This window comes from Cotesia typhae, unplaced genomic scaffold (genome assembly GCF_013202065.1).
Source record: "Cotesia typhae breed Kobodo isofemale line unplaced genomic scaffold, CoteBio_Ctyphae contig_413, whole genome shotgun sequence".
Lineage (NCBI taxonomy): Eukaryota > Metazoa > Arthropoda > Insecta > Hymenoptera > Braconidae > Cotesia > Cotesia typhae.
In genome coordinates this window covers 773,535-792,475 of record NW_027423750.1, presented here as the reverse complement: position 1 = coordinate 792,475, position 18,941 = coordinate 773,535, and the positions used below count along the sequence as shown (strand labels likewise).

Genomic DNA, 18,941 nt, shown 5'->3' with positions numbered 1-18,941 from the left:
ATTTTTTGTTAAAATTTTTAAATAATTTTATTGCAATTAAAATTATTAAAAAAAAAATATTTTAATGTCAGTTAACTTCAGCGTCTTTTTTATTTATGACACTAAAGTTAGCTAACAGCTGTCAAATTTTTAAATTCTTAAAAAGATCGACGCAAAAAATAAAAATATAAAAATATTTTTAATGTCCGCCATTTTTGTTTATTAATTTAATTTATTTAATAAATTTTTTTAAAATTAAATCGGGTGAAATAAAAGGTGTGTACGTTACTGGTTATAATTATGACATTTCAGTCCAACGTGATGTCGAGAATCAGCTGATTGTGTTTGTCTTCCCCAATAACAATTAATTTTAGAATAAAAAATATTTTAAATAAATTTTAACAATGAATTTTAATTAAGTACCTGTCAAAATATTCTAAAGTGCCAAAAAAATTACGTAAGTATTTTTGACATAATTATTAATTAATAAAATAAACAATTACTTGAGTGTAAAAATAAAAAAATTATTTTTTTAGGATTATGGAGTTTACCAGGAGCTTTTGGGTGCAAAGTTGCAGCGCAGGAAGACGAGGAGTATGTTCAACAGTAATAATCCTTGGATTACTGATAAGCTCGGCATTGCTGGCGTACACCGCGTTCGGACCCAAGAAAGACAATCGTTCTATCCGCCAGATAGCTATTGTAAGTTATTTTTAAGCAAGTAATTTTAATTTTAATAAACTAACCTCTTTCTTGGTTAAGATTTTTAGACATGGAGATAGAAATCCAACAGAGACTTATCCGAATGATCCGTACTTGAACTACAGCTGGGAAGACGGCTGGGGAGCTTTGACCAGGGTATGTCATTAAATTATAATAAATAAAAAAAAAGCAAATTGTAGCTCCAATTGTAGCTCTAGTTTTCAGATATGACCATGAAAATTTTTTATCATGTTCGGGTCTGGAGAAATCCTAAGAAAACTATAAAAAAAAAAAAATTTCCAAATTTTTTCTCGTCTTAAAAAAAATCTACGGGCTTCAAAAAAATTTTTTCCATTGTTTCGCTGAAAAGTTTTTTTAGAAAATTTAATGCCCTTCAATTTAACGTAATCAAAAAGCCTGTACGATGATTTTCCGCGGAGTTATTGTCAGTCAAAGCAAAAAAGTACTTTTTCACTTTGACAATCAATAACTCTGGAAATAATGATCGTATAGGAAATCGAAGGACGGTTTTTAAAACTACACGATATTCTCTATAAGATACTGTGAATAACTTTTGTCAAAAAAATTTTTTTTCAATTGAAAACTTTAACTGAAAAAACGACAAAAATTCGCATAATTAAGGATATTTGGATAACTTGGTATAATTTTTCAATCTCCAAGTGTCCCCTAAAATCCCTGAAAAATTCAAAGCGCTAAGATTTTTTTTTCATAGTGCCCCGAAGCTTCAAATTCTTTGTTTTTCCAAAAATCACTATTATGAGCAATTTTTCGATTTTCATTCATTTCTTCAATGAAAAAAAAAAATTTTTTTTTCTCAAAAATCAGTGTCATTAATTATTTATGATGATTAGGAAGGCATGATGCAGCTATACGAACTTGGAGATTGGATAAGATCAGAGTACGACCTGATAATTGGTGCTAAATATGACTCTTCATCAGCTTTCATCCGCAGCAGCTACGCAGACCGCTGTATAATGTCTGCTCAAGCTCTCCTAGCAGCTCTGTACCGTCCCGAGCCAGGGGATAATTTTATTGAAGACTTGGCTTGGCGACCAGTGCCTGTACATTCCATTCCTAGGGATTTTGATAAGGTAAATTTAATTTTAATTAAATTATAAAATTTAAATTTGCATTTTTTTAAACAAAAATTTGTTTCAGCTAATTACTGTGAAGTATCGGTGCCCGAAATTAGAGTACGCGTTGAAAGAGGCGTATGCTAATGAATCTATTAAAACTGGAAAACAAATGGCTTCTTATTTTAATGAATTGTCTTATTATACTGGAAAAAAAATATCTACTATCACGGATGTTGAGTTTTTGTACAATACTCTTGAAATTGAGGTCAGAATTTTTTTTTTGGTATTTTTTTGATTCTGAGAGACATATTTGATTATATTTTAGAATTTAATTATAAATTTAAGCAATTTAAAAATAAGAAAAAATTTTTTAAACGTAAAAACTTTAAAAATAATCAATTGTCTCTCAATGTTATCATTTAAATTCTATTAAAATAAATATTTAAAATTATTAAAAAGGCAAATCATGGATTAGAATTACCGGAGTGGACTAAAAAATTCTACAATGAAGAAATGAGAAGAATAGCAGCACGTTCATTAGCTCTCTTTACGAGCAATACCTTACAACAGCGCCTCCGCGGTGGTAATTATTTTTATTACTTACTAGAATTATTTTATTAATTTAAAAATTGATAAATAATTTATTACAGGACCATTATTGAAAGAAATAACCAACAACATGATGTCTGCGCGAAACGGCCACGATAAGATAAAATTATATTTGTACTCGGCACATGACTTCACCCTGGTTAACGTTTTACGCGCTATGGGATTTACTAATGAATTATTCAAGCCAGATTATGGCGCGGCGTTAATTTTTGAGCTCGTTCTCTCAGAGTATGTCGAAGAAAATAATCTCGAACTCAATGTCAAAGTAATTTTATTTTTTTGTTTATCTTTGTCTTTAATATCATTAATATTTATCATCTATTGTGTTTTTAGGTTAAATATTTGAACAACACTGAAATTTATGAACCGACGTCGTTAGATATACCTCACTGCAAAGAGCCGTGTAAATTAGTGGATTTATTACGGGTTTGGAAAGATGTTTTGCCCGTCGACTGGGATTCCGAGTGTGTTAATTAATTAATTAATTGAACAATATTTTTTATGAAACTGAAGTTAGCCAACAGCTGTCATTTTTGGAATTTTAAAACAAACAAAATTACTACCCTGAAAATATTTTTTGTCAGCTAATTTTTGTATTATATTCAAGTCAGCTGACTGTCTTTAATTTTTTATAAATCAATTACAATTGAAAAAAAAATTTTCAGTAATTATTATCAAATCTAGAATTTTTAATTAAATTTTTTGTCACAATAAATTCATTGAAAAAAATTTTTAATATGAACTAACTTCAGTTTTATAACTTCACAGAACTGAAGTTAGCGAACAGCTGTCATTAAATTTACAAAAAAATTATAAAAATAATTTTTTGACTAAAATTAAAATTTTTTTCACAAACTTATTTATAATAATAAAGTTAGCCGACTTTTTAAATTTTTTTTTAATAATTAAATTAGAACAAAAAAATATTTTTAAAAAATGGCGGGTAATTTTTAAAATTTTTTCTTTTATTTTTTTAAAAATAATTTTTCAATAAAAAAAAATTGTAAAAATTTTTAAATGCCGGCTAACTTAATTTTAATAATAATAAATTTATTTATAAAAAATTCTAAGAATTATAAAATGCCGGTTAACTTCAGTGTCATAATAATTATAACTTGAATTTTATTAATATTATTATTGGAGAGTTAAAAAGTTTTTGAACATTCCCGATCTCATTGTTTATAATTGTAAATATTTTAATTATAAAAATAAATGAAATAATATTTTTTTAATGACCTGAAATAAGTTTCATAAGGTAAAAAAAATTGTTAAACTTCTGTATTCACATTATTATATATTTTTTAATATTTTTAATATTTTTATAAACATGATTAACGGGCGTAAATTACACAATGATAGAAAAAAAAGAAATAATGAGTGTCTATTGATTAAAAGCTTACGCTGTTGGATTATTGACTTTTGGAGTTGTTTTATCAAGCGATTTAAAAGTTTACTCACTGATAATCCAGCGGGTGTGTCAACAACAAACTCTAAGCAAGTTTCATATTTATATTTTTCATTATACAAACACTGTTTTATTAACTTAATAATTCTTTTAGAATAAAATCTCAGGAGAAATTAATCGAATTTAATCCACGGGATGACACGTGCTTAAGAAGAAGAAAACGAAGAAAATTGAAAAATTATCAAGCTAAAATAGTTAACAAATATCAGGAGACTGTTGTCACTATTTCTCATCGCAGTGATACTGATTTCTCAAAAATTAAAGAAGATAAATTTTTTCCGGAGCAAGATAGTGAATTTATTGGTAAAATTCCGAGGATTAAATCAGCTGAGAAGAAATTGGAAATTAAATCTGAGTCACTTTATAATTTAGAAAAACGCAAGTACTCTAATGGCAACACTGTTGAAGTTAAATGGCTTCCGGGGCCTTTTTTTGACCGATCTCAGTCAGAGTCTAATTTTTCGACCAGAAATTTTGAAGAGTTGAAAAAAATTAATGAAATTAATAAGTTAAATAAATTAATTAAGAGACGCAGGGTCTCGAAAATTCCCAGATTGAAAAAAAATGAAGTTGCTTGTCTAAAATACAGTAATTAATTATGAAAATAACAACTGACAATTTTTAGAATTTTTTTTATTGATGAAATTATTAAAAAAATTTTTTTTTTAAATTGCACTTGTAGAAAATTTTAAAAACTATGCGTGCAATTTAAAAAAAAAAAATTTTTTTTTTGTTAATTCAATTAATAAAAAAAAAAAATAAAAATCTTGAAAATTTTAGAATTTTTTTTATTCAAAAAATTATTAAAAAAAAATTAAAATAAAAAATTGCACATGTAGAAAATTTGAAAAATTATATGTGCAATTTTTTTTGAGTATATTTTTACTTGCAATAAAATTGTAAAAATTATTGCTAATTTTAGTTTTACAATTTTATTCAATTAAAAATATTTATAAATTGAATTGAAGAATTACGCAACTGTTCAGGTGTATCCATTATATTTCCTTTTTAGTGTTTATAAACCGAAATGTGTTACACATGTGTAATTTATGCAATATATACAAATCCCTCAAGTTCATATTAATTTATACGTTTCCGCTTGAACCATTTATACAACCGCAAAAATTGTAAATCGAGGACAAGTCATTATTATGCAATTTGATGGATTATAAATATTATTTTGTCGAAAAAACTTTCTTATTCTCTTAATAATAAAGATTTTAGAAGAAATAAGTTTTTTAATTTAATTAAATTTAAATTTTAATCAAAATTTTTTTTCAATTATCAAATTGCATAATTTTTAAAAAATAAATAAAAATTTGTTAATATTTAATGTAAAAATTCAATTTTTTAAATTTATAAATATTTTTCAATTTTTCAATTCTTAATTTTTAATTTTTATCAATTTAATTAATTAAAAAAAATTGTCTTAATTTAATTTCATAAAAATTTTCAATTTAAAAAAATTTGAATTTAGCGCCAAATTTAAAAAAAATCCAGGGGGCGGTAAACGAAAGTGACAGCCCTGGGAAAGATTTTTTTTTAATTTGTTGACTCATTACTGAAGTAATCGAGTGAGAGTAACCAGTGACGGGCGACAAAAAGAGAGAAAACAAATATATATATATATATATATATATATATATATATATATATATATATATATATATATATATATATATATATATATATATATATATATATATATACTTAATATAAATTATAAATGTATTGAAAAGCATCAAGTGGAGTCGTGGAGTGACAAAGTAGTCTTTATAGTCTGGTACACTTTGGAGTATAGTAGAATTACTCACAGACTTTTTATTATTTCTGTGAAATTTCCGTAACATAAACTAACAGAAGCGATCATAGATACTCCCAGTCCCAGTGAATGATAACGATTGTGAAGGATACTTAAAATATAGTGCACTGCGATAGAACAGTTCGTGATAAATAATAAAATAATATCAGAAAGTTTTTTTAATTCGCCTACTTTTTATAAAATTTATAAAATTCATAAAAATTATCAAAGTGACCGGAATATATTTTTTAATTTAATTAAATTAGAGTTTTAATGACTCAGTAAATAAATTAAAAAAATTTATTTTTTGTGTTAAAGGTTAGTAGGAAAATTTTAATTCAATTATTATTATAATTACTTATTTATATCTTTAGATTACTTTATTGAGATTGATTGTAAGTATGTGACGTGGCTGAGGATTTTATCTGATAATTTTATTGAAATTAGATTTATTATTATAGTGATAATTTTAAAGGCTGAGATTTTTAGTGTTAATTTTATTTGTTTTATCAATTTTTATTAATTAAACTTTTAAATCAGCTGTCACAAAAAAAATTTATTTATTTTTTAACAAATTCAGATAAATGTAAAATTTATCAGTTTAATTATCATTTTTTGACAAGTTTCATTTCCTTAAAAAAAAAATAAAATTAGATAATTTCTAGATTTTTTATTTAAAAATTTATTTTTAAAAAAATTTAAAAAATTGTAAATATAATTTAATAAAAAATTTTTTTTAATTTTATTTAATTATAATACTGATTTTTTTAAACAAATTTTATTTAAAAAATTTTTTAAATGCTCAAAAAAATTTTTAGTTTATTTTAGAATAAAAATTAAAAAATTACCAAGAATCTGCTAAATTTCAGTGTCATAATTAAATGACATCTGATAATTTTAATAAATAAATTACAGCAAAAAAAATGTTTAATTAAAAAAAATTCTATTTTTAGAAGCTTAAAAAAATTTTAATAATTTTTGAGTTTTTTTTTTTTTTTTTTTTTTTTTTTAAATAAAAATTAAAAAAATGTCAAGTGTCTGCTAAATTTCAATAGTGAAATTAAATGACATCTGATAATTTTAATAAATAAATTACAGCAAAAAAATTAAATTAAGAAAATTAAATTTTTAAAAGCTTGAAAAAATTTTTTTAAATAATTTTCTGTTGATTTAACTAAATAATTACTAAAAAAAAATTTTTTTTTTTTCAATTTTTATTATTAAATTTGCAGTTACCAAAAAACCGATCAAAATGTTCAGCTGGCTAACCCGAGAAGGCAACGACAAGCAAGACCTGTTTGACAGTGTAACCCAAGGGCTGAACCAAATCTACAAAACGAAACTCTTACCCCTGGAGCAGCACTACCAGTTCCATGACTTTCACTCTCCTCAACTGGACGACCCCGACTTCCACGCGAAGCCGATGATCCTGCTAGTGGGTCAATATTCCACGGGAAAAACGACGTTCATAAAGTATTTACTGGAGCGTGATTTCCCGGGTATCAGGATCGGACCCGAGCCGACGACAGATCGGTTTATAGCGGTGATGTACGACCAGAAAGAAGGAGTGATTCCGGGGAATGCTTTAGTGGTGGATCCCTCGAAGCAGTTCCGTCCACTGGCTAAATTCGGGAACGCGTTTTTAAACAGACTGCAGTGTTCAACCTTGCCATCGCCGGTTTTAAAAGGAATCTCAATCGTGGATACTCCTGGAATTTTATCTGGAGAAAAGCAGAGAGTCGACAGAGGCTACGACTTCACTGGAGTCCTGGAGTGGTTCGCTGAGCGCGTGGACAGGATAATTTTGCTGTTCGACGCCCACAAGCTGGACATCTCCGACGAGTTCCGGAGGTCTATTGAAGCCCTGCGCGGCCACGATGACAAAATCCGGATTGTTTTGAACAAAGCGGACATGATTGACCACCAACAGCTGATGCGAGTCTACGGAGCGCTCATGTGGTCCCTGGGGAAGGTCCTCCAGACTCCTGAAGTCGCTAGGGTCTACATCGGCTCCTTCTGGGACCAGCCTCTCAGGTACGACGTCAATAGGCGGCTCTTTGAAGCCGAGGAGCAGGATTTGTTCAAAGACATGCAGTCTCTTCCGAAAAATGCCACGCTTAGGAAGCTCAATGACTTGATCAAGCGAGCTAGGCTGGCTAAAGTTCACGCTTACATCATCAGCGCTCTCAAAAAAGACATGCCCTCTGTTTTTGGAAAAGATAATAAAAAAAAAGAGCTGATTAAAAATCTGGGGAATATTTATGATCAGATTCAAAGAGAACATCAAATTTCTCCTGGAGATTTTCCTGATCTTAAAAAAATGCAGGAGGCGCTAGTTAATCATGATTTTACTAAATTCAATCCGCTTAAACCGAGATTGTTGGAAATTGTTGATAAAATGCTCGCGGAGGACATTGCTAAGTTAATGGCAATGATTCCGCATGAAGATGTTTCAACTACTGTTGAACCTTTAATTAAAGGTATTAATTTATTAATTAAAAAAAAATTTTTTTTAATAATTTAGTAAATAAAATTAAAATTTTATTTAATTTTTAAATATTTATTTAAAATATTTAAAATTTTTTAAATAAATTTAAAAAACAATAGAACGATTAAAGATCAATTAAAAAATAATTTAATGCCAAAAATTAATTTTTTATTTTCATTTAAATTTTATAAATTAATAAAATTTTATTTTATTTCAGGAGGAGCATTTGAGGGCGTTGAGGATCAAACAAGTCCCTTTGGGTACAAACGAGGTGAGGGAGTTGATGCTGGGTCTGGTGAGCCTGAATGGATTGTTAATAAAGAGCGCTATAAATACGACTCGCTTTTTGAAAGCCTAGGGCCTACTGATGGAAAAATAACTGGCTCAGGTAAAAATTTAATTTATAATTTATTAATTTATAAATTTATAAATTTTAATAAAAAAAAAAATATTTTTTAGTTGCTAAAGCTGAAATGGTAAAATCAAAATTACCAAACAGCGTACTGGGAAAAATCTGGAAGCTCGCAGACGTCGACAAAGACGGTCAATTAGACGCCGAAGAGTTTGCTCTGGCAATGCATTTAATAAACGTTAAATTAGACAATTACGATCTACCGACCACACTCCCCGAACACTTGGTACCCCCCTCCAAGAGAACGTGGAATGAAGCACATTAAAATATTTATTTATTATTAATTATTAAATTTTTATAACTCTAAAAATTTATTAGAAAAATCACATTCAAATTACACCATCGATTATTTATTTAATAAATGAAATATATTTATTTATAAATTAGGGTGGCGCAAAAAAAAATTTTAATTAAAGAAAAAAAAATTAAAAAAAAAAAAAAATTCAATTTTTGACGATTTTTTAAATTTAAAAAAAATTGGCGCGACTTTTTAAATTTTTTTTTTGAGCTGTCCTTTGGAAAGAGGGTTCTTAAAACATCAAAAATTAATATTTTTTTACTCGAGACTAAAAAAAAAAAAAAAAAAAAATAGTCGGTTTTTTTGCGCCGCTCTAATTTATAAATATATTTTTAATCGAGACGCATTTAAATATATTTTTAAAAAGCTGTATAGAAATTTACATCTGTAAATAATAGACTTTAATTGCATAATTACAAAAAATGAATGCACAATTGCTTAACTTATTTATTTTTTTTTTTTAAACAATGTGCAATTAAATACAAAGTTATTTTTAAATAAAAAAAAAGACCAATTTATTTTTAAAATAAAATTTTTTTTTAAACTGTATATTTATTAAAATTATAATAATGTATATTTATATTCAAATAACCGATATAATTATATAAAATATAAAAAATAAAATTTTTTGCTACAATTGTACTAAAGGAATTGATCATTTGATAAGTTTTGTAATAAAATTTTTACTCTGTCAAAATTTGAACAAAACTTTTGTAAATTTAAAAATTAATCTTAACAATTAAATTTTGGAATAAAAAATTGTAAGACTGTTTAATAATTGGATTTTTTGAGCAAATAAAAACAAATATCTCCGTAATAATTGTGTTTATTGTAAAAAAAATCATCCTACAGTTCATCGTGTAATTTAGAATTTTTATTTATCAAATTTAAAATACTATTTTTAATATCCTGAGCGTTTTGGGAGGTAATTTCAATGCCACTCCGTTTATTTTTAGAAGTATAGAGCATCAAAGTGGGATATGCTTGGATCCCGAGTTGATTGCACTCGGCTCCGAAAGTATCGCAGTTGAACTTGCCGAACCCGATGGAATTGTTGCTGAGCAATTGAGCAGCTATGATGAACTGAGGCTCCAATTTTTGGCAGTGGCCGCACCAAGGCGCGTAGAAGTCTATCAGCCAGTAGTCGTTTTTGTTTTTACTTTTGCTCTTGCTGTCGAATATTTTCTTGCGCAATTTTTCCTCGTTAAAAGTCTTTATTCTCGTGGGGAAGAAGCTTGTGATCCATTGCATTAGCGATGTTGAATCTCGTTGACCATTAAACATCCTTAAAATTAAAAAAAAAATAAGATTTTTCAGTATAATTGAGAAATTAAGTTGTATCTTGAAAACTATTGACATTTTTAAAAATATAAGCTCATCCTGATGTTACACTCATCGGGATCTTTCATTTGAGTACCCACATCAATTTTTCAAGATTTTGAAAAAAAATTAAAAATTTTTTTTTTTCAAATTTCTTGAAAAATTAATTTCTTTGATTGAAAAAATAAAGATTTTTGAGAAAAAAAAATTTTTTTTTTTCATTGAAGAAATGAATGAAAATCGAAAAATTGCTCATAATAGTGATTTTTGGAAAAACAAAGAATTTGAAGCTTCGGGGCACTATGAAAAAAAAATCTTAGCGCTTTGAATTTTTCAGGGATTTTAGGGGACACTTGGAGATTGAAAAATTATACCAAGTTATCCAAATATCCTTAATTATGCGAATTTTTGTCGTTTTTTCAGTTAAAGTTTTCAATTGAAAAAAAATTTTTTTGACAAAAGTTATTCACAGTATCTTATAGAGAATATCGTGTAGTTTTAAAAACCGTCCTTCGATTTCCTATACGATCATTATTTCCAGAGTTATTGATTGTCAAAGTGAAAAAGTACTTTTTTGCTTTGACTGACAATAACTCCGCGGAAAATCATCGTACAGGCTTTTTGATTACGTTAAATTGAAGGGCATTAAATTTTCTAAAAAAACTTTTCAGCGAAACAATGGAAAAAATTTTTTTGAAGCCCGTAGATTTTTTTTAAGACGAGAAAAAATTTGGAAATTTTTTTTTTTTTATAGTTTTCTTAGGATTTCTCCAGACCCGAACATGATAAAAAATTTTCATGGTCATATCTGAAAACTAGAGCTACAATTGGAGCTACAATTTGCTATTTTTTTTTCGCTGTACGATCATTTTCCTCGGAGTTACAGCTCGTTGAAAGTCACCCAAAAATTTCGAATTTTTTTATATCCCTTAATTTTTGTGACTAGTGTATATAATAACAATTTAGTTATTATAAATTCCAAAAATTCATCATACTTACGTAACTCGATTCAATCCAATGCTACCAAACGGATAAAGCCTGATAGTAGGATAGCTACGCACACCCAGTTCGCGGCACAGTTCTCCATTAGCATCACAGTCAACACTCGCGACCTTGACATTATCTAATAAATGCAAATTCTTGGCAACAATCGTCCACTCAGGTGCTAGTTGCTGACAGGGTCCACACCAAGGTGCAAAGTAATCAATTACCCACAGCGTTTCGTCATCCTTTTTACCCACGGTTTTATAAAAATTGTTTCTATTCAATTTTATCACTGAAAAGAGCATTGTTTAAAAATAATGATAAAAATGTATAATTTAAAAAATAATTACCAGTGGGATTAACAACTTCGTTTAAAAACTCAATTATCCCGGCGGCAGTCTTTTGATTGTTAAACTGTGTCGTCGTGGTGCCGTTTATCAACATTGCTGTTGGGTACGAACGTATATTGTACTGTCTGCAGATCTCAGCGTGGGCTGTACAGTCAATAGTACCGAATTGCACGACTGATTTTTTAAATTGCATGGAAGCTTTACGGAGTTCTGGCAAAAATTGCATGCATGGTGGACACCATGGCGCGTACCAATCCAAAAACCAAACTTCTTTGCCTAAAATTTAATTATTAATTTATTTAAAATTTTTTAATTGTGAAATAAATTTATTTACCATTTTTCCTCTTAAGAATAGAAATAATTTTTTCAGCACTCAGTGCAGCGACATTCTGAGCTTTGATACTGTTCTCAGCAAACTTGGCAACGTCATTGAGAGTAGTTTTACCGTGACTCAATTCAAAAGCTCCTCCAGGCTTCAAAACTCCCCACATTGGGTATCTATTGATGTTAAGATTAGAGCAGAGCGAGTTGTATTTTCCGCAATTTATTTTTCCTAAATTAACATCGGTTATTATACTCGGGAGTTTCTTCAGTTGTAAATCTAAATCAGTTGCATGTCCGATGTAAAAACACACCAACCACCCGTTTTCATTTTCATTTTTTTCTAAATTTTTTTTAATATCCTAAAAATAAAAATTTTTTCTTTAAAATGTTTAATTAAAATTAATTTTTATTTTCTTACGTTAAAATAATCCTGAGAAATTTCTTGAGGCTCCGGTAATTCATCCAAAATATCATGGACAAATTCATCAATACTACTCAAATCATTGAAAAGTATAAAATTTTTTTTATCATTATTTTTTACATTATTTATAAATACTGCTCCAGTAGTCGACATTAATTTTTCACAATTATTATTACAATCAACAATACCAGTGTCAATAATATTTTCCTAAAAATAAAAAATAAGAAAATTAATAAATTTATTTAAAAAAAATTTTTTACTCATTAATATTATTATAATTCTATAACTAAATAAAAATTTTTTTAAAAAATACTCACAAACATAGCAGTTATCTTCAACTGATCATCATAATCAAAACAATTGCGATTTATACCACAAGTAAATACCAACAGTGGTTTATTATTTTTGTAGTGATCATTATTTTTACTGTCCAATAATTTAATCAATTGTTTCCACTTGGAAGCTGACAACGTTTGAACACTCACGTCGAGTCTCTCCATAATAAACTCTGATAATTTATCATAAGTTTTCTGGTAACCATATCTCGTTCCATGTTGAGAATTCTGCAACAATTATTATTAATTTTTTTTTTCTAGATAAAAAAATTTTTTTTTTTACAATTAAGGTAAAAGCCCCAATTATTGACACCCTAAATTATTTTTAAATATATTTTTATTAAATTCTAATTAATTAAAAAATTGAAAAAAAATTGTAGTGTCAATAATTGGGCTTTTTTTTTTTTTTTTTTTTTTTTTTTTTTTTTTCCCGTACCTTGGGATAATACAATAATGTAGGATACGCTTGAATATTAAGTCTTCGGCACAATCTCCAGTCATCTTCGCAATTGACAGCACCAACACGAATAATACCTTCAAAATTTTTGGCAATTCTTCGCCAATCTGGAGCCAAGTGATGACAGTGACTGCACATTGGCGAGTAAAAATTAATCATCCAGATTTTTTCACTATTTACCACGTTGTCATCTTAAAAAAAAAAAAATAAATAAATAAAAAGCTAGTTAAAAAAAAGTCTAAAAGTAATTTAGGAGATAAAAATTTTATTCGTTTATTTTTACCGTAGTCATTAGTGTTCAATGTCACGACTTGTGGATCATCGTCGTAAATTCCAAAATTATCTTGGTAATAACTATAAGAGTGATAATTTTGGCGTTGAAATTGATCATTGTTGAGACCTTCTTCACCGTACAAATCATATTTTTTTCTTAATTCTGGATCCTTTAGTACTTCATATGCTGTTGTGTATTTTAAAAATTTTGAATGGGCTTCTGGATCATCCTAAAATAATTTATTTTCTATGAATAAAAATTTTAAAAACAGCTGATTTGAAAATATAATTATTTTTATCTGCCAAAATTAAATAAAATAGAAAAATACTCACAGGATTTTTATCAGGATGAGAATTGACAGCTATTCTTTTAAATGCTTGTCTTATTTCTTTTTCATTAGCCGTCCTTTTTAGCCCCAGTAGCTCATAATAATCATCACAAAAACTCCGGTTTAATATCAAGAGCAGTAACAATATAATTTGACGCAGCCTTAAAATAATTATTATAAAAATTATTGTAATAAAAATTAAATTAAATTAAATTAATAAAAATTTTATAATAATAAAATTAGCCGCCATTTTTTTATTTTTTTTTTAATAATTAAATTAGAAAAAAAAAATATTTTTAAAAAATTGCATGTGTAATTTTTTAAATTAATGTAGCACATATTTAATAATTAAAAAAATTTTATAACAAATAAATAATGGCAAAAAAATAAAAAAAAAATTGACAGATAGAAATTAAAAAAAAAAAAAAAAATGCAATTTTTTAAAAATTATTTTTTTGTTAAATAACATTAAAAAATTGTCAAGAAGCATTTTTTTATTGTAATTAATTTATTAAAAAAATTTTTAAAATTAACAGCTGACTGGTAACTTCAGTATTAAATAATAATTATAATTAATTAAAATAATAGAATATACTTACATTTTAGTAACTCCTAGATTCAACACGTATCAAGTTTTTTAATTGTCTAAACTTGTTGTCCTCTTATTGAGCGATTTATACTAAAGATAACTACTCAGAGTTGTAATAAAAATAAAAATACCGCCTACTGTTTTTCAAACTTTAGAAACTTATACATTTCCTTTTAAGTAATTAATAATTTCAACAAATACATATCATACACGTATTTCCTCTCTTATTCGAAAAATAACAATCACCATTATCATTATTATAATAATAATAACAATGGCGGATTAATTTTGGAGTTTTTTTTGGCCGCAGTGGCGTTGTCTGCCAACAAACTGAAGCGCGCGTTATTTAAAATAAAGAAGGAATTTTAAAATTGACTCGCAGCGCCACCTTGCGGAGAAAATATAAAACATTTAATCTCTGACAACTGAAATAAATAACAGTGTTGAAGTAACAGCTGATTATGACAGATGGTTTTGTTTTTAATAAATAATAACACAATAAAAATAAATAATTAGCTGCAAAAATAGTTTATTTATTATTTAATCAGTGTTTAATTAATGTAATCAACAATGGATAACATTAATGATAAATTTTCATATGTTTATAGTTCGTCATTAGACACAAGGATACAAATAAAAATGTAAGAATTAGAAAATTATTTATTTTTTTTTTTTTATATTTTATGACAATAAAATCAGCTGACATTTTATAAATTTTTGTAATAATTTAATTGTTTAAAAAAAATAAAACATTTATTTATTGTTTTATAGCAATTAAATTAATCATAAAAAATTGACAGTTGTCAGCTAACTTCAGCTTTATGTAAAATTAATATCAAATAAAAATTTAGTAAAAAAATTCTAGATTTAAAAATTTAAAAGTAATTATTAGTGTAAATTTTTGTAAGAATTTTGTTCTAAAAATTTAAAAAATTGTCAGCTAACAGTTTAAAAAAAAATTCCACTTGAAATAAAAAACAAATATTTTTTTTATAATAATTAATTTAAAAAAATTAATCAGCTGATTTATAATAAATTATTTAATTTTATAAATGTAAATTAATATGTCAACATATGGTTAATCTAATTTTAATTATTAATATTTTAATCGCCATTATTATGTAAACTAATCGTTATACACTGATAGAAGGATTTATTTATATTAAATTAGTTAATAAATTATTTTTTCACATTATAGAATTTAATAAATTAAATCAGTCATATTTTTTTCAGAGGAACATTGGAAGGTGTAAGACAACGCCCAGAGTATGACAAATTATTATTAGACCCGATGATAAAATTTTCCGGACTGTACGGCGGAGCAGGAGGAGGAAGAGGAGACTTGGCAGCATCCTTGCAAATTTGGGGAGGAGGTCGTCCGCTTGCACTGCCAGTTCATACAGCGTACAAGCATTTTTCCGTACGCTGGAAGTAAGTTTAAATTTATAAAAAAATATTTAATAAAAAAATTGAGCTGTCATTAATAAAAATTAAAAAAAAAAAAAAAAAACAGCTGGAACCAATGGGTGACCCTGCCGATATCGTACTCAGACTTGCCGCGAGACGCGCAATTGGCAATAACAATCTACGATTGCGCTGGCCCGGGTCGACAGATAGCCGTCGGGGGTACGACGATATCCCTCTTTGGAAAGCACGGAGTCTTCCGCCAGGGAATGCTGGACTTAAGAGTCTGGCCGAATGTCGAGGCTGACGGATCAGTCCCCACGACTACTCAAGGAAAAGCCCGAGATACGGAAAAGGAACAGATGCAAAGATTCGCTAAGCTCGCTAAGAAACACCGCAATGGACAGATGCCCCGTGTCGACTGGCTGGATCGCTTGGCGTTCCGCGAGATTGAAGTGATCAATGAGCGCGAGAAGAGAGAGTCTAATTACTTGTATCTCACTGTGGAATTTCCTGAGGTTACTATGGACGGGTTGCCTTACTCTATTGTTTACTATGAGAAAGATGGAGATGAAGTTGTTCAGCATCGAGCTCAACCGGATGTTGTTACTATTCCGGACTATGAAATTCTCGCGGAAAATCTTGTAGAAGCTAAACATCACAAGCTTGCGCGTAGTTTGCGCAGTGGTGGGAATACTAGAGAAGTTAAACCTACTTCTAGTGTTCGGGATGCCTTGAATACTATTTTAGGTAATAAATTAATATATTACTTAAAAAAATTACTTCAAAATATTAATAAAAAAATTACTTAAAAATATTAATAAAAAAAAATTAATTTTAGGATATCCACCTACGACTGCACTAACAACAGAAGAGCAAGATTTAATCTGGAAGTTCCGGTACTACTTATCAACTCAAAAAAAAGCACTGACCAAATTTGTCAAGTGTGTAAACTGGAAAGTAGCCGGCGAAGAGCGTCAAGCATTAGAAATGCTCGCCAGTTGGAGTCCTCCGGACCCAGAAGACGCTCTGGAGCTTCTAGGACCGGCCTTTACTCATCCAGCAGTCAGAAGATACGCGATAGCTAGATTAAACCAAGCAAATGATGATGATCTGATGCTGTATCTCCTGCAGCTGGTCCAGGCGTTGAAGTATGAGAATTTTGAGAGCATAAAAGCGGCTAATTTGAAGATTGTTCGAGAGAGCGAAAAAATTGAGAGGATGGATAAATCTGAGCACTCAAATAATTCTATGTCTACGGTAGATTTTTTTTTTAATTAATTCTATAATTTATTTTTATTCAATTTTTAATTAAATTAATTAATTTATTTTTAACTTATTTTTATTTAATTCATTAATTTATTTAATTTTTTTTAATTAATTTAATTGATTTATTTTTATTAAATTTTTAATTTGTTTTCATTTAATTAATTAAATTAATTATTTTATTTATTTAATTATCACTAATTAAATTTTTTTTTTTAGTCTAGTGAATCAGAAACAAACCAATCATTATCTAGTCAAGAGTCTCCGATGGATCTAGCGTCATTTTTAATAACTCGAGCCTGTCAAAATTCAACACTTGCTAATTACTTATACTGGTACCTAGCAATTGAGTGCGAAGACCAACCAGACCCTGCAATAACTGTCAAACAAGACACGCGGGTCAGAGAAATGTATGTTACGGTGATGAAGATGTTCTCGATGGCTCTCACTCAAGGGAATGTCATCTGGCAAAAGCGGAAAGCTTTCCTGGCCCGCCAAAAATTATTTATTGATCAACTAGTCGCTCTGGTGAAGGTAGTGGCTCGTGAAAGTGGCAACAGGAAGCGCAAAACTGATCGTTTGAAGGCTTTGCTGTCTGAGCAAGATCAAAATTTTAAAATTAATTTCTCGAATTTTGAGCCTATACCTTTTCCACTCGACCCGGAAATTTCTATAAAGGGAATTATTCCTGATAAGTAAGTCAATAATTAATAAATTAATTAATTGATCATTTAATCAATTAAATATTTTTTAGAGCAAGTTTATTCAAGTCAGCGCTGATGCCATCCAAGCTGACTTTTCTTACAACGAATAACACCGAGTACATTGCGATATTTAAATATGGAGATGATTTAAGACAAGATCAATTGATTTTACAAACCATTGCGCTGATGGATAAATTACTAAGAAGGGAAAATTTGGATTTAAAATTAACGCCTTATCGGTAATTAATTTAATAAATTTTTTATTTGAATTTTTTGGTTCCAGCGCTTGAAAAAAAAAATTGAAATTTTTTTTTTTTTTTTTTTTAATTTCTTGAAAAATTAATTTCTTTGATAAAAAAATTTTTTTCCACTGAAGAAATGAATGAAAATTGGAAAATTGCTCATAATGGTAATAAATATTAATTTACAATAATTTTTTAGTGTTTTGGCGACGAGTACACGCCACGGTTTTTTACAATTTATCGAGTCAACCACAGTGGCTGAAGTATTAGCCAGCGAGGGGTCAATTTTAAGTTTCTTCCGTAAGCACCATCCATCAGAAACTGGCCCATACGGAATTGCTCCTGAAGTTATGGACACTTATGTCCGGAGCTGTGCTGGTTACTGTATAATTACCTATGTATTAGGAGTGGGAGATCGTCATTTAGATAATTTATTGCTTACTACATCAGGTATATTTAAAAAATTTTTTAATATTATTTTTTAATAAATTTTTAATTTAATAAATATTTTATTTAATTTAAATATTTTAATAAATAAATTTTCAGGTAAACTATTTCACATCGACTTTGGATATATTTTGGGACGTGATCCAAAACCTCTGCCGCCTCCCATGAAGCTCAGTAAAGAAATGGTCGAAGCAATGGGTGGTGTGGGTTCTGAACACTACCACGAGTTCAGAAAGCAGTGCTACACAGCTTTTCTCCACTTACGACGTCACGCAAATTTGATTCTAAATTTGTTCTCGCTGATGGTTGATGCCAGTGTTCCTGACATTGCTCTCGAGCCGGATAAAGCTGTGAAAAAAGTCCAGGATAAACTGCGGCTGGATTTGAGCGACGAGGAAGCTGTTCACTATGTACAAAATTTATTGGACTTGTCTGTCACTGCGGTGATGGCTGCTCTAGTTGAACAATTGCATAAATTCGCTCAATATTGGCGGAAATAATTTATAAGATTTAAAAATAATCAGATGTAAAATTAAATTATTTTTATACAAAAGATTAAAAGTAAATTATAATCAGGCAATTGTGATTATTATTCATTTTGAATTTTTTTTTTTTTTTTTTTTTTTATAAAAATGATTTTTATTT

At 28.1% G+C, this 18,941-nt stretch overlaps 5 protein-coding genes across 5 annotated transcripts; 4 read left to right on the top strand and 1 right to left on the bottom strand.

Annotated features, from left to right (window-relative positions):
- Positions 1-155: 155 nt before the first annotated feature.
- LOC141527973 (lysosomal acid phosphatase-like) lies at positions 156-3,881 on the top strand. The gene is made up of 8 exons (XM_074243775.1): positions 156-436; positions 516-681; positions 742-837; positions 1,554-1,793; positions 1,861-2,043; positions 2,238-2,361; positions 2,429-2,652; positions 2,721-3,881. The coding sequence occupies exons 2-8, from the start codon at positions 520-522 to the stop codon at positions 2,862-2,864; spliced, it is 1,173 nt and encodes a 390-aa protein (XP_074099876.1). The 5' UTR covers positions 156-436; positions 516-519; the 3' UTR covers positions 2,865-3,881.
- LOC141527977 (uncharacterized) lies at positions 3,715-5,724 on the top strand. Its single transcript, XM_074243780.1, has 3 exons — positions 3,715-3,881; positions 3,947-4,440; positions 5,592-5,724. Exons 1-3 carry the CDS (start codon positions 3,715-3,717, stop codon positions 5,612-5,614), a joined length of 684 nt encoding a protein of 227 aa, XP_074099881.1. The 3' UTR covers positions 5,615-5,724.
- Positions 5,725-5,740: 16 nt separating this feature from the next.
- On the top strand, positions 5,741-8,890 carry LOC141527967 (EH domain-containing protein 3-like). Its single transcript, XM_074243765.1, has 4 exons — positions 5,741-5,971; positions 6,886-8,133; positions 8,359-8,529; positions 8,601-8,890. Exons 2-4 carry the CDS (start codon positions 6,906-6,908, stop codon positions 8,816-8,818), a joined length of 1,617 nt encoding a protein of 538 aa, XP_074099866.1. The 5' UTR covers positions 5,741-5,971; positions 6,886-6,905; the 3' UTR covers positions 8,819-8,890.
- Positions 8,891-9,661: 771 nt separating this feature from the next.
- Positions 9,662-14,447, bottom strand: LOC141527965 (dnaJ homolog subfamily C member 10-like). Its single transcript, XM_074243762.1, has 10 exons — positions 14,244-14,447; positions 13,649-13,805; positions 13,326-13,545; positions 13,022-13,233; positions 12,568-12,813; positions 12,248-12,457; positions 11,840-12,188; positions 11,506-11,781; positions 11,171-11,447; positions 9,662-10,136 (listed from the first exon to the last, which is right to left on the bottom strand). Coding segments are annotated over exons 1-10 (2,388 nt in total). The 5' UTR covers positions 14,246-14,447; the 3' UTR covers positions 9,662-9,697.
- Positions 14,448-14,681: 234 nt separating this feature from the next.
- Positions 14,682-18,876, top strand: Pi3k59f (phosphatidylinositol 3-kinase 59F). Its single transcript, XM_074243524.1, has 8 exons — positions 14,682-14,874; positions 15,467-15,664; positions 15,747-16,387; positions 16,479-16,897; positions 17,123-17,598; positions 17,658-17,846; positions 18,049-18,299; positions 18,396-18,876. Exons 1-8 carry the CDS (start codon positions 14,804-14,806, stop codon positions 18,794-18,796), a joined length of 2,646 nt encoding a protein of 881 aa, XP_074099625.1. The 5' UTR covers positions 14,682-14,803; the 3' UTR covers positions 18,797-18,876.
- The last annotated feature ends 65 nt before the right edge of the window (positions 18,877-18,941 follow it).

Bases quoted from the DNA above. Each gene is read 5' to 3' on its own strand.
- LOC141527977 (XM_074243780.1), top strand. From the start codon at position 3,715: ATGATTAACGGGCGTAAATTACACAATGATAGAAAAAAAAGAAATAAT. The intron at 3,882-3,946 runs GCAAGTTTCATA...TAATTCTTTTAG, and splicing joins GTGTCAACAACAAACTCTAA to AATAAAATCTCAGGAGAAAT. The intron at 4,441-5,591 runs GTAATTAATTAT...TGTATTGAAAAG, and splicing joins AGTTGCTTGTCTAAAATACA to CATCAAGTGGAGTCGTGGAG.
- LOC141527967 (XM_074243765.1), top strand. From the start codon at position 6,906: ATGTTCAGCTGGCTAACCCGAGAAGGCAACGACAAGCAAGACCTGTTT. The intron at 8,134-8,358 runs GTATTAATTTAT...ATTTTATTTCAG, and splicing joins TGTTGAACCTTTAATTAAAG to GAGGAGCATTTGAGGGCGTT. The intron at 8,530-8,600 runs GTAAAAATTTAA...AATATTTTTTAG, and splicing joins TGGAAAAATAACTGGCTCAG to TTGCTAAAGCTGAAATGGTA.
- LOC141527965 (XM_074243762.1), bottom strand. The intron at 13,234-13,325 runs GTAAAAATAAAC...TTTTTTTTTAAG, and splicing joins ATTGAACACTAATGACTACG to ATGACAACGTGGTAAATAGT. The intron at 12,814-13,021 runs GTACGGGAAAAA...TAATTGTTGCAG, and splicing joins CATTATTGTATTATCCCAAG to AATTCTCAACATGGAACGAG.
- Pi3k59f (XM_074243524.1), top strand. From the start codon at position 14,804: ATGGATAACATTAATGATAAATTTTCATATGTTTATAGTTCGTCATTA. The intron at 15,665-15,746 runs GTAAGTTTAAAT...AAAAAAAAACAG, and splicing joins CATTTTTCCGTACGCTGGAA to CTGGAACCAATGGGTGACCC. The intron at 17,847-18,048 runs GTAATTAATTTA...ATAATTTTTTAG, and splicing joins TTAAAATTAACGCCTTATCG to TGTTTTGGCGACGAGTACAC.
- LOC141527973 (XM_074243775.1), top strand. From the start codon at position 520: ATGGAGTTTACCAGGAGCTTTTGGGTGCAAAGTTGCAGCGCAGGAAGA. The intron at 682-741 runs GTAAGTTATTTT...TTCTTGGTTAAG, and splicing joins CTATCCGCCAGATAGCTATT to ATTTTTAGACATGGAGATAG. The intron at 2,653-2,720 runs GTAATTTTATTT...TTGTGTTTTTAG, and splicing joins ATCTCGAACTCAATGTCAAA to GTTAAATATTTGAACAACAC.